This window comes from Typopeltis vanoorti, chromosome 24 (genome assembly GCF_054136105.1).
Source record: "Typopeltis vanoorti isolate ZY-2024b chromosome 24, IOZ_Tvanoo_1.0, whole genome shotgun sequence".
NCBI classification, from domain to species: Eukaryota; Metazoa; Arthropoda; class Arachnida; order Uropygi; family Thelyphonidae; genus Typopeltis; species Typopeltis vanoorti.
The window spans coordinates 54,315,289-54,330,426 of NC_143572.1; the positions used below are offsets into that span (position 1 = coordinate 54,315,289).

At 34.3% G+C, this 15,138-nt stretch overlaps 1 protein-coding gene across 1 annotated transcript in view; it reads left to right on the forward strand.

Moving 5' to 3' along the window:
- LOC150093220 (heparan-sulfate 6-O-sulfotransferase 2-like) overlaps positions 1-15,138 on the forward strand; it is a 38,376-nt gene that overhangs the window by 4,230 nt on the left and 19,008 nt on the right. The window contains exon 2 of the mRNA XM_090413509.1: positions 9,235-9,921. Coding sequence (XP_090269635.1) covers positions 9,235-9,921 — 687 coding nt within the window. The remainder of the gene's footprint in view (positions 1-9,234; positions 9,922-15,138) is intronic.

The following is a 15,138-nucleotide window of genomic DNA, read 5'->3' on the forward strand; positions in this document are numbered from 1 at the left end:
CAACATGGAACTTTTTCAAGCCACTTCATGCCTCCAATAAGTGTGGAGATGGTCTTACACCAGGCAATGAAATACATCTCCCACCTGAAGACAATCACAAACATCCATGCCCATGGCAGGATTTGAACCCACAACCTCTTGGTGGTTGGAGGGCAGATACACTAACTACTCAGCCAACCAGACTGGCGGTTTAAATTATATTTGCCAAGAAATTATATTCTTGCTTAATCCTTTATCGAAGTGTGAGCAACAGACTTCAGCATTGATTTAATCGTTGTGTTTTCCTGGGTCTGGCTCTCACTGATGAGACCTCGATAAAGGGTAAAGCTGGTCTGGGTTGTGACTCCTCCCTTAATTCATAACAATATGCATGTCTGAAAGTTAGTGTGCTTTGCATTATGGGTTACTAAGGCAATTAATGTGAAGTCATCAGCCTCTATATACAATTAGTCTAGTCACGGAGATGCTTCATGTTTTAAACTTTTTTTGCTCACACTTGGGTAAAGATGTAAACAATATAATTTCTTGGCAAGTATAGCCTCTTGCATTATATCAGAATTGTGCTATTACTTTCGGGAATTTAGTATTATGTGCAAACAATTGAATATATTCTCTCAAAATCCAACAAATTTCTGATGGTAACCTCATGGAATGTACAGGATACTGCCACAGTACTACAGGATTAAGTTTTATTATTACTAGCTTCCTATCAACAATTTCCTTCTAGAGTAATCTGTTATTTGTCAGGACTCCAGTATTCCAAAATTGTACATTTTGTCTTCTAAGGCACTATCAACTGCATCCATCCATCCAGGCCTTGGTCTTCCTGTGGATCTTCCTTTCCTTTGTCATTCTGCTTAAGTGACTATACCATTTTAGACTAATTCTGCTTACACATTCTTAAATGCTAATGATGTCAAGTTCTTTTCTAATATTCATTTTTAATTACTATATGGGCTTGGAACTTGGAGAAGCCCAAGTGGACAAACAATGAAATAGACTTCATCCTCTCCAACAGAAGATATATAATAAATAATACCAAAGTGCATAATAGATTTAATACAGGAAGTGACCACAGACTACTAAGGGCAAAAGTATGGATCAACAAAAAATGGGAACGGAATAAGCTCATATGAAAAAAATCCAATTTAGTGAATCTACATAACTTCTACTACAATAAAAACTGTTATAGAGAATCACTCAAAAATGAACTCAAAAAGTTGAGCGCAGCTACTACCATCGATGATGCAATGAAATTTTAACAAAATCCATCTTGAATTGTGCAATAGGAGGTGTAAAAGGGAAGAAAAACTTAGACAGGAAACCTTAGATCTGATGAAGAAAAGAAGAGATATGAAAATAATGAATACCTAAAAGAGAGAAAAATTCCAAAATATTGGAACAATTCTCTTCTAATATTAATTTTTAAAAAGGGCAATAAGGAAGAAATTAAAAACTACAGACCTATTACCCTACTCCCCACCAATAAAATAGAATATGCAGAAATTTGTAAAACTATACGTAAAAGGATGAAACATGAAATCAGATCATATAATACTAATTAAAGAAAATTAAAGAAACAATAGAAAACAATAGTAATATGAAGGTCCTAAGATGAACATTGTCAGTTGGAACAAAGGAAATAGCTGCTGTAAGAGGAAAAAATGGTGAACTTATAAAAAATAGAGATGCAATAATCAAAAGAATTAAGGAATTTTATACTGAACTCTGTGAAGACAAAGACTGAGACATCCAAGAATTATCTATGGATAACTCGAGTGAGAAAGAACACAATGCCCCTGAGATGAAGAATGGAAAGGCCCTAGGAGAAGATGGAATTATGGTAGACTTCTTAAAACTGGGAGGAAGCCCTGTCATCAAACAGCTGACTAAACTGTAATAAATACTTAAAACAGAGAAAAATTCCAAAATATTGGAACAATTCTAATATTAATTTTTAAAAAGGGCAATAAGGAACAAATTAAAAACTACAGACCTATAACCTTATATAAAGTCTTCACAAAAATTATAAATAAATAGAATAAAATCTAAACTAGAGGAAATGCAATCCTATGAACACGCTGGATTTAGAAAGAATTACAATACTTCGGACCATATTCACACATTAAGACAGCTCATTGAAAATCAATTGAATACAATAAACTCTTATGCCTGTCCTATATACACTATGAAAAAGCATTTGATCAGTTAAAACATCTGCAACACTAAAAGCACTTGAAACCCAGGGAACTGAGAAACCATATATTGAAACACTGAAACATATTTACAATAATGCTACTTCTGTAATTAAATTATATAAAAACAGTGAAAAGTTCCCAATACAAAAAGGCACCTGGCAAGGTGACACCATATCTCCCAAATTATTTACAGCTGCACTAGAGGAAGTCTTTAGAAGCCTTGATTGGGAAACAAAAGAAATAAACATAAATGGAGATAGGCTGCATCATCTGAAATTTGTAGATGATATTGCCCTAATAGCAGATAATCTTGAAGATCTGGAAGAAAGGCTAAATCAGCTAAATGAAGCCTCCAGAGTAATTGGATTAAAAATAAATAGAGAAAAAAACAAAAATAATGATGAATAAATACATAAATCATAGAACTGTCAAAGTTGAAAACCATGAAATAGAACAAGCTACTTCATATGTATATTTGGGTCAATTGTTATCCTTTGAGGATTGCCAAAGAAAAGAGATTGAGCGAAGAATTCATCTTGGATGGATGGCTTATGGGAAAATGAGAGACATATTTAGAAGTGACATCCCTATGAGTCTAAAAAGGAAAGCTTTCGACCAGTGCATACTTCCTGTCCTAACATATGGAGGAGAAACATGGACTTTAACAGAAGCCCTAAACAAAAAGCTGAGAACAATACAACATCGCATGGAGGGAAGTATGCTAAAAATAACATTAAGAGATAGGAAGATAAATACCTGGATAAGATCTCAAACAGGTGTCATGGATATTGTAAAATACATTAAACAGGCTAAGTGGAGATGGGCTGGCCATATTGCCAGATGCAGTGACGGGAGATGAACTAGAAAAACAACAGAGTGGAGACCAATGGATGGAGCAAGACAAAGAGGAAGACCGAGAAGAAGGTGGAGGGATGAACTGGAACAAATTGCAGGAGTGAGATGGATGGGAGAGGCAGAAAACAGAGTGGTCTGGAAAATCATGGGGGGAGACCTTCGTCCAGCAGTGGACAGAACCTAAAGGTTGAAGAAGAGAATCAAGGTTCAAAAATTATGCAAAATCCTATTCACCATGAAAATGTATACCTAAGACCTTTCTGTCCCCATTTTTTTTAATATGTCCCACTAAGTCTATAGGAGTTCCGTTAAGTGAATAGTGGTGCTGCTTCATTGTTTGGATCATTTGCATTGTGTGAGAAACATTCCAAGAAGAAGTCAATAAATAATAAAAATAGAAAGAACAGTAAAAACAGCTTTGATTTTTTGGGAAGTGTAATTTGTAGCAATGACTTTTGTTAGTAGAATGGCTCTTTATATTATACATATTCTTTTGTTTTCTCTTGCACAAATTGAAAAAAGATTTTGCTTGGAAAGTTAATTTTATTAAATAGAAATATCTATTTTGTCCAGTCTGCCACTGCTCAACACAGGTGAGTGAGCAAGCAAGCACATCTGCTGAGCCTTGACTGAGAACTATATAATATAATATACGTTGCTTGGAAAAAAATCAATGGACACTCCCATAGGCAAGGTGCATTGTGCCATGTAACAAGCCACGTGTTTGTAGCCAGTATAAATTGGAGGAATATGATGCTCAGGTGGATGATGTAGGCCAGGAGATCTGTTATGGATCTTGATTGGTAAAATTTGTATTTGTAGTCATTGATTAGTTGACGGCCTTGTTAATGACCTTATCTGTTACTTTTAACAACACTGAGGTGAGAGCAAGGGATCAATAGTTGGATGATAGACAAATCACTTTTTTTTTGGAATTGGCTGTACACAGTGGTGAGCTATGGAAATTTTAACAAAGGGCTTGCATCGTCGAGCAAAAAAAAAAAAAAGGACTTAGCCCTTATAATACTTATATTGCGTCTTTGTAGAGTTTCAGACAGATATGATAATTCCTGTAGGATATCAATCATTAATGTTAGATCTTTTAAAAATTCCAAATTGAAAAGTCGGTTTAAAAAGTCCTTATGTTTATTGTTCAATGCAAATTGCATGCATAAAGCTGGGTAATTTCTCCACAATGCAAGCTGCCCATCCTGGTCCAAACACACGGCCAATCTTTAAAATTTCGATACCAAGGTCTTTTGTAATCGTATTTATTTCTCGTTGATTTTTTGGTGATTGATGATAAAAAGCATATAATTTATCCATAAATATTTCAAAATGCTTTATTTCTTTAATGTTTTTTATCGAATCGTCTAATGCTAAGTGTAAACGATGAGCGCAATGCCAAATCACAAAAAAAGTTGGGAAATTTTTGTGGAAGTTTGATTGCAACACCTGATTTGTTTCCTAACATTACACTATCTCCATCAGAACAAAATGCAATGAAATGATTTTTTATATAGTTATCAGAAAATCCATATGAATTTAAAGTAGCAATTATAGTAGCATGTATACATTCCACGGTGGTATTTTCTAGTTCTACAAGATTATTAAACAAGAAGAACAAGGGGCTCGCAAATTTGAGAAAAATTTAATAAAGGGCTTGCACGAGCCCCTTATAGCTCACCACTGGCTGTACATGAGCTTACTTATGTACTGTAGGATGAATATCAGCTGAGTATGATATAGTGTATAGATGATAAAGAATAGGTATTAGTTCAGGAGCACATCTCTTAAGCACCAAAGGTGGGATTCCATCAGGAACTTTATCTTCTATTACTGTTTGAAAAGTCCTCCTTCCATTCTTTTAATGTGTCCAAAATATTTCAACTTTCTTCTATCAATATCTTGGAAGTTTATTTTCCACTTGATTAGACTATAGTAAATTTAGTTTAATCCTTTATCCAAGCGTATGCAAACAAAGTTTGCACCTGAAGTATCTTCAAGACTGAGGCAACTCGTAGTAAAGTAGTGGACCAAGCTCTCATCACTCCTTGTCTCATTATCTCCCATAATGCAAAGCACATCTATACATTAAGGGAAGGGCCACTACCCAGACCGGTTTTGACCTTTATTGAGGTCTTGTCAGTGGGAGCCAGATGACAAGACCTCAATAAAGGTTGAAACCGGTCTGGGTAGTGACCCTTCCCTTAATGCATAGCATTATACATGCCCACAAGGAGATGTGCTTTGCATTATGGGAGATAATGAGACAAGGAGTGATGAGAGCTTGGTCCACCTTTACTATGAGTTGCTTCAGTCCTGAAGATACTTCAGGTGCAAACTTTGTTTACATACACTTGGATAAAGGATTAAACTAAATTTATTATAGTCTAACCAAGTGGAAAATAAACTTCCAACATCTTTCTCTAAATCCAGAGTAATTTAATAAGGTGGTACACCTTTTGGCAACTCGTATAAGTAAATATGACCTCTCCATTGCTTCTGCCTTAGTATCACCAATTCTGGGTCTGGCTCCCAGTGACGAGACCTCAATAAAGGTCGAAACCGGTCTGGGTAGTGGCCCTTCCCTTAATGCATAGCATTATACATGTCCACAAGGAGATGTGCTTTGCATTATGGGAGATACTGAGACAAGGAGTGATGAGAGCTTGGCCCACCTTTACTACGAGTTGCCTCCTTAGTTCTGAAGATACTTGAGGCGCAAACTTTGTTTGCATACACTTGGATAAAGGATTAAACTAAATTTATTATATTCTGTCAATATCCTTAAGGAGCTTTAAAGTTCTGATGGTCCTTTCTAGCACCCATCTATTTGTTTGCTTTTCAGTATATGATATCAACAGCCTTGTGTAACACCACATCTCAAAAGCATCTATCCTTTTCCTATTCAGACTTCTTTATGTTCCAAGTCTTGCATCCGTAAGTCTTTGTTGAAGAAATAGCAGCATCCAAAATCCTCTACTTTGTTCCTGTGGAGATAGATCAATCTCACCAGATTTTAGACAAGTCTCTGTTTTTTAGCCATTCCTAATCTTTTGACATCTTCTGAACAGCAAATCTTCACATTAATAATGGATTCCAGGTAGTTGAACTTGCTGAATTCCTCAATTCTTTCTCTATTAAGATACACTTGTTTCTCAGGAGCTTCCATGTCTGTATTTCTTTTGAGATAGATTGAGCTGAATTCCTCTGTTCTTACTTATCTCATTAATTTTGTCAAGAATTTGACCTAGTTTTTCCTTGTCATTGCAAAGGAGCACTGTATCATCAACATACCTCAGATTACTGATCAATCTACCACCTATCCTAATTCCTGTCTTAAGTTCATCCAGCATAGATACTAAACAAATCAGGAGAAAGAAGGTATCCTTGCCTAACTCCCTTTCCAACCTGAAGCCAATCAGTTAATCCAACACCTATTTTTACTGTAGCTTCTTGCTTACTGTACAAGTTAGCTATTAATACCTGCTTATTCTTTAGGCATCTCTGCCTCAACTTTAGCCTCAATCCTATTTAGAATGAGCTTTAATGAATTTTACTTGCATTAGAGATTAAACTAATAGTTCTATAGTTCTTGCAATTCTTCATATCTCCCTTGTTATGTAGTGGTATGAAAACCGACTTCTTCCAGTCTCTAAGCTATGATCCTGTCTCCCATATCCTTGTAATCAATCTATGAAACACTCTTATTCCTCCATCCCCTGTATCCTTAATTCTCCTGGGATTCCATCTGCACTCAGGGCCTTAATGCTATTAAGCTGTTTAACTGCTCTTTCAACCTCATGCCTAAGTGGAGGAGGTTTCAAATCAAAATTTTCCTGATGAGAGGGCTGCTCCTCCAAATTTTTTTTATCCTCTCTACTGTACAGTTCCTTACAGTATTTTCTCTATCTGTTTTTGATTTGCAGTTCTTCTGTTAGTAATGCTCTATTCCTGTCTTTGATGACATGCAGTTTGGACTTAAACTTGTGCATTAGGTCATGAACTAAACGAAAAACATTCTGTTTTAATTGTTCCTCCTCCACTGAAACTGTACCTCTTCACATTTATTAGGATAAAACTTTTCCTTTTCCTGCCTGATGCCTCTTCTGACTTATCTATGTAATCTCTTATATTCTTTAGTCCCTGTGTCTCTTTGTTTCTCCAACTGCCTTTTTTTGATTAGATCCCATGTTGAATCTGATATCATACGTCTCTTGGTCTTCTTATTGAACAAAATACTTCTTAGCTATGACCTGTATTATAATCTTGACTTCTTCCAAAAGCATTTCCAGTGAGTTCTCCTCACTAGTCACCAAAAGATCATCCGATGTTTCTTCTGTGAACCTACTAGGAATCACTCTGATATCCAATCTAATGGGATGTGCCTGACTTGGAAGGTTTCTGAGTCTTAATCCTATTTTGACTCTTACTAGCTGATAGTCTGCACTACAGTCTACTCCAGGACAAGTATGCACATCTAAGATGTTTGTCTTCCACTGTTGGAGAGCCAGGATGTAATCAGTCTAGTGCCTCAACCTATCATGGTTAGAAGTTCAAGTATATGCCATCGTGGATGTTTCTAAAGCAGGTATTGGTAATAACTAATCTGTTAATATGCACACATTCCAACAGTCTTTCACCATGGGTGTTATGTTCATCCAGACCAAACATGCTACACTCAGGCCTAACTCTCATACTCTTGCCCACTTCTGCATTTGAGTCTTCTAAGATGTAAAGTACATCTCTCCTTGGTAGGCAATCTAAAACAGTCTGTAAGTTTTCATAGAATTCACTCTCTTCATCAGGCCTATCCACTAGACTGTAAATTGCATCTTCTCAACCTTTCTTCGTATTCAACATTCTGGAGACCGAAAACTATCTTAGTCAGTTACTTCTGGAACCTCTCTGAGATCTCTTCATCCTTTTGAAAATCAGGTAACCAAATCTGTGCACAATATCCATATGTAGCCTAATCAAGGCCTTATATAATGGAACTAGAATCTCCTCCTTCTACAAGTCAGTCCCTTGCATCATTGCCAGAATTTGTTACGTTGCCCTCACAATTTGGCAACGTGTCCTCTAAATTTTTTATCCTTATCCACCATCACCTCCAAGATCTCTTATTTCCTCCACCTCCATTACTGGAGATAGAGGGTATCAATGCAGGAGTTGGATGAGAAGAATGATGCCTGAATGATCACCTTATCTTTAGGTGATGTTGCATATTACCATTTGGACGAGAAAGGGATGGAAGTACAGAGGGATAAAAGTTATGCCTAACAGCTTTTACAAGTGATCAAAAGGCATGACTGCCATTGACACAAGTGGCAAGTTTTCTATCTTTAGTCCTATCATTTTAGAGGTCATATTGCAAAGTTGCCCAAAATAGTTTGTCAGATTAGTTGGATGTTGGACAACTTTGCTGATAAGCAGAGATAAGGAAGTTATTATTTCTGTTTGTAAGGCTTTAAATTATAATTTTTCTGTATATTATGTTCTATTCATCATATTAAGAAGTGAACAGAATATAATGGTGTTCAATACAGTTAAGACAGTTTTTCTTTATGCACAGTTTTGATTTTAACGCTAGCTTCCTGTTGCAAATTTTCTTCCGTCTGTTATTTGTTAGGTCTTCAATACAGTCATCTTTTATATTTCTCTCTTCTAAGCAGCAAAAATCTTTACTGTATATTTTGTAAGTTGGAACTGATAAGGGTTTGAGTATAATACCAACCGAGAGCTCTGAAACTAATGAATACTGTGATATTGACCGAAAATATGCAAAGTATTTTTATAGTAATTAGCATTTAATATTAAACATGTGTTTCCTATAAATATTCTCTTTGAGATGTCAAAAACTCTAGCAACACTATGTTGGAATTAGTCCTCTGTGGTCTGATTTTCTTTTCTTAAACATAAAACCACTCTCAAATGCATTTTGACTGTAGTGTCATATAAAAGAGCTTACTTTGGTTTACAGAGTAGAAATTGGCTAATTCATAATAGAGTTCATGAATTTTTGGAAGCAGCATGAACTACATTCTCTTGATGGAAGGCTGATAATAATAGTGTATAGAAAATTGCATGATATATGTATTTTTTATGTAGGTCTATTTCTTAATTGATTTCAGTTAATTAAAATTTTTTTGTTAATTTTTTTCTTCTCTTTATGCAGATATTTTTTTATCACCCTCCTGAGAGATCCAGTAAAACGATTTCTTAGTGAATTTTGGCATGCGAGGCAAGGTCAGAGTTGGCGTTCTTCTCGACATTGGTGTAGTGGCACAGAAGCAACACCAGAAGAATTACCATCTTGTTTTGATGATAATGATCTTGAAGATCTAACACTTGAAGAATTTATGTCTTGTCCACATAATCTTGCCATTAACAGACAAACTAGAATGTTATCTGACCTTGCTTTGGTAGGATGCTATAATTCTTCTGCAATGGCAAAAGAAGAACGAAACCTTGTAATGCTAGCTAGTGCTAAAAATAATCTTCATAAAATGGCCTTTTTTGGTCTTGCAGAGTTCTCAAAAGTGTCTCAATACATGTTTGAGGCAACCTTTGACATGAATTTTATGGAAAAACAAGGACAATCACAACGAGGATCATCACCAGGAAGATCGGCACGTAAAGAATTATTTGAAGAACTTGGCACCAAGGAAATTGAAAAAATTAAAGAACTTAATCAGTTAGATATGGAGTTGTACGATTATGCAAAGGAGCTACTTTTCTACCGCTTTGAAAAATTAAAGCATCTAGATCCAGAGTTTGAAGATAATTTTGAAATTGCAAGTAAAAGTAAACTTACAACAGAGAATTGGGCTGAAAGAGAAGATTCCATAGATACTCCTTTAAAGTAAAGGTTTATATATACATATATATATATATATTTAAATATATGTATATTAGGTGTATTTGAAACCATAATGAATGCTTGTACATAAATTATTCATATGAGTGCGGATGTTTGCATAGCAAATGAACTTACTCATTTATACATAAATTCTGTACAGTTTGTATATGTGTGTGTGTGTGTTTTCAAGGTATAATAGCTGGCAAGATAAAATGCATTTAAATCTGCTTTTTGTACTGAAATTTAAAAAAGAGTATAATCTCTTTGAAATAATGACGGTGTCCCTTTCTTGCCAAAAGTAAAAACAGATTCCTTCTCAAAAATCTCTGTTATAGAATGAGTGGAAGTAAATTTACATCACACTTAGTATAATATATTTGTCCATAAAATAAGAGTTTGCTTATGTTGTACATAAGCAACAAAGAAGTTAGTTTCTCGTTAGTTTTTCTTTTTAGAATTAATACCATTTTAGAAAAAAATTTAAATGAGAAAAGCATGACAAATGTTTTTAGTAATAATGATGAAGCAAGTAGTCTTATAAAACTTAACAGCTGTAAATTTAGAAATTCTTAAACCCAAGGACATTTTATATAATGTTTATGCCAAAATACACAAATTTAACATAAAAAATTTTTTTATAATCTGCTAAATATCAGTCCTGTCTTAGAATTTTATCCAATACTTTTTTGTTTTTTTTTTACTCTACAGGAAGTTTTACTTTGATAAGAAGATGTGATAAAAGCTTCAGTTGATATTGGTAGTTATTATTATACAAGTGAAGGTCTTAAAAATTGTGATGTCACTATATTTTACATTTGTAAATGGAGAAGTTATTTTGTGTACACTTCCTTATAATGAAAACTAGTCCTTATATAGTACTTACCAAGCATCTGTGTTGCTTGATAATAAACAGTCCAAATCATATAATCATTTAAGCCTACTATTGTGATCTTGCTAAGATTCCTTTTTCTGTTTTTCTTATGTCTGTAGTTAGCTTTCTTATCTTCTTGTTAGCGAGCTTCAGGAGCTGTAGTTAACAGTTTGTCTGCTTTCCACAAAAACTTGAAAAGATAGTAATTGTTTTTTATCCTTCCTACATTTTTATAAAATATACTCTATATGATTATGTAGCTTCACTTCAATTTGTTTTCCTTCCAAGATTTGTATCATTTTGCTGGAAGAGTGAGATTTTTCCCCCTTCAAAGCATGTTTCATATTTTAAATTTGCCATATTAAAGCTACATATTTACTTATGTGTAATTAGAAGAATATATTAAAGTTGAGTGAAAGAGTAAATCTTACTATATAGCTTGAATTGTAAAAAGATCTGGGTTATTTTCAAGAGCTCTTGTTGTTGATCTAGAATTGTTCAGCATAGTAAAATCTTAGCTTTACAGTCTGTTCATGTTAAAAAAAAAAAAAAAAAAAAAAAAAAAAATTCTGTTCAAAAGAATTTATTATTATGTTATCATTTTATGTTAAACCTTCTTATATTGTATATTGCTATATTTCTATGGAAAAGCAGCAGCTTCCTCCATAAAATTTTGCTAGATCCCTTTTACAGATTCACATATAAAACATATAAATGAAGATTTTGTTTAGCTTCTTGCTTTTATATATATATATAATTTTATCATACATCACTGATATTATAATAATTTGATTTACAAATATGTTAAATATGTTTTTGTTCCTCTTTTTATATCCATCCTTTTAGGCATATAATCTACATCTTTGTAGAATACAAATCCTTAAAAAATATATGATTTAAATTTGCATTTTCCTGTATGGAGGAATGTTTTCTTATGTTTCAGTATTTTTGAATTCAGGATCATTTTTCCTTTGTTTCCAGTGTTTCCATTGAGTATCCTTATGTTCAGTATTTCTTACTTATTCTGTATTTAGATATCTAATCATATAATTATTATTATTTGACATTAGACCTTCATGAAATAAAGACACATCACGAGAAGTTCCCCACTGTCACATACATAGCTCATCAAATTTTCTTAAACTTATTCAGTTCCCACATTCACCAACTCTCAAGCAATGCATTCATCTCATGAACTACTCTCCATGCATAGAACATAATGCTCATTTTCTCTGCTCACATCCTTCTTATACAACTAGTTTGAAGGGATAGCCAGTTGTTCCACCAATGTCTCCCTCCATTCTATCAAATCTTCCATGTTTAATGGTAACAATCCCCTTACCAGCTTTTTTTTTTTCAGGCCCATCTGTGCATGATAAAAATTTTGTGCACAAGTTTCCAAGTCTCAGACTCAATGTGTGCAGTAGCTGTGCTCACAATCATAAGTCACAAGCCACAAACTCTAAATTTGATACATCTAAAATTGGTGATAACATCTTTGTTAAAAGATCTTGTATGTTGCATGCTAAATATTTCTATAACAGCAACCTAAATGCTTACTCTTTCAGCTACTTAAATACTGCACGTACATGCATTTTATTTTTAAAAAAATTATCCAGCCACTCAAATTTAAATGAATTTGCTTTAATTTCGACAATGACATTTCGAGGGTTTAATCCACTAAAACCACTAATGTAATGTTTCTTGTATTAACGTTGCCTTTTTTCCATCTATCTATAACCTGTAAATTTGTGAGCACTAAATTAATTCACTTAAATCCATGTAGCTATAAAAATCCATCACTGTTTACACAAGTTCAAGTGACTGCACTATCTAGACCAGCGGCGCTTCCCAAACTGGGGGCCATAAGTTTTGTTGAGAGGGGGGGGGGGGTTCTGTGAAATAATGAAAACAAATTTAAAATGTTTTAAGAGTAAGTAGATTTTTTTTTAAATCTTAAAAGAAACATATTTAATTTTTATTATTTATTATTTCTTTCTTGTTCTTTTTTATATTTTAATGGAAAAAATCACACATAGGTGTTGGTTCACAAATTTTGCTTCTTGCGTATTTTGACGATTAATGAATATTAGTAAATATATGCTTATTCATATAAGTTTCATTTCAAAGGTATTGATAAGAAACACAAAAAAAGATTACAAATGCAAAATCTTGAATATAAATACAATAAATATTATAATAATATTTGTCTATATGATTTTTTTTTTTTTGATGGGGCCCGGAAATATTTTAATTTTTCCAAAGGGGGCCTTGGCATCCATAAGTTTGGGAAGCACTGGTCTAGACAGTAGACACTCTAAACAAATATGCCCCTGCAACTTGCTGACATCGGCATCATTTCACCCACATGGCACAGGCTAAAAGTTACTAGAGTGTATTAAGTTGGAATAAGTGTTATGATTTATCATATAATTAATTTTTATAGTACTTTAAAAAATTATTGACTGTAAATTAGAAATTCTGAAAGCAAAAATTTTGTGCACACAGTTCCTAGGTGTGGAAGGAGCTATCCTTAGCTCTTCTAAGCCGTACCCACCCCAAGGATAAGGTGGCTAGCCCTGTGCCTCCCAGTGTGTCCAATGACTGTAGCCTGTGTGTTCACTGGTTTGCTTGCTTGCAGGATGAAAAACCCCAGATAAACTGGGGAGAAAACCCTACTGTCCATGCCCAAGACTGGCTAATTTGGCTATAGCTGAGAAAGATCCTTAAGCTCCTCACATCGGCGACGGGAATCGAACGTAGGACACTCCTTTCCCAGGCATATGGTTGCGAAGCGCATAGCCACCCGGCTAACCGTGCAGACACAAGTTAGTCATAGTACTTTATTCATATAAACTGAATGTTACTTCATGTTCTACTGTCTTTTTGGCTGACAGCATCGTCAGGAAGATATTTAGCAGAAAGACATCAAATGTTTCCAAGCTGTTATTTTTTTTTTATAAATTGAAAGATATTTGATTGACAGATTAATTAGTTATGTGCATCATTAGGCATATCATGCTAGTCTGTACATTGTTGTGCAAACCTTTTGATTGTTTACATGGATTAATTAATGACTTTGAATGTCATGAAGTATAATTTCTTGGTTTCTATTTAGTGCCATTGTGAGTGAATTACCTCAGTGACTGTGAACATTCTGATAAAAGTATTCTTTTCTAAGTAAGGTATGAAAGATACTTGCCAGTCTACTGTGTGATGTTCTGCAAGGCATGTAATGTCAGGAAGAGTGCCTCTTCTATCACTGGACTCACTTCTGTAGCCCATCACTAACTTATTATTATTATTTTAGTAACCCCCATGGAGTCGATAGACTCATCTTGGGAGGTCCACTAAACCAGCAGCATGTCTATCATAATGAGCTTTGAAGTTATTTACACTACAGGCATTCACAATACACTCCGGCTATGCATTCCACTCGCTAACAATATATGAAAAAGTTTGAGGAAGAAGCTATAGCACAGACAATCCTAAAGCCACATGTCTTTCATCTCCTAAATGTCCTAGGAACAAAACAAAAGCAATACTTGAGGATTAACATTGGAGGTTTACAGAAAACACTGATATGGGTGTGTATATTTGCATGTAAGCTCCTTCCATCATCCTTAACAAAATATTAGGCATAATCAGAACCTTAAAAAAAAGAAACAGAGCCTTAAATATTGTTGAGAATGGTGAAATTAAAGGAAAAGAACTTTGAATCTTATTTCATCAGTTCCTCCAGATTGGCTTCTCAAAGAAGTTGCTGAAAAAATATTTAATAAGATAACCGAACTGAGTTTTATTCGTCGGAATTTGATACAATTAGTAACCGACTAGTTTTGCCATGTTAACATGGAAATTGGGCATTATACATATGCTGAAGAACAGGATGATCTCCATTATAAGAGATGAAAGAATATTAACAGAAGAATTAGATTTTATTTTCCAAATATTAACCAGCAATGGATATCCTAAAAAAATAATAAAAAGAATACTACTCTCTAATCCCTATCCACAGCTAATTGAGGACATTCATTAGAACTTCAATTTCCATTCATTTTATTGGTGTACAGATGAAGCCAGAAAAAAATTGCCAATCTCCTAATGTCTCACAACAATAGAGTAGCCGTCAAACCGATTAGGACAGTGCAGAATATGTTCTTCTAAAGACTACAACGCTTTCAACACACACCCTGGAGTTTACAACATCCCATGTTCTTGTGGCCTTAATTACAGATTATTGTTATTATGTAATACCTCCAGGGAGTCCAAAGGCTCATCGAGGAAGGGCACCTACTCTGCAACTCTCCGTCTCTACCACTCATTCCACCAACCACAACCACCTTCAT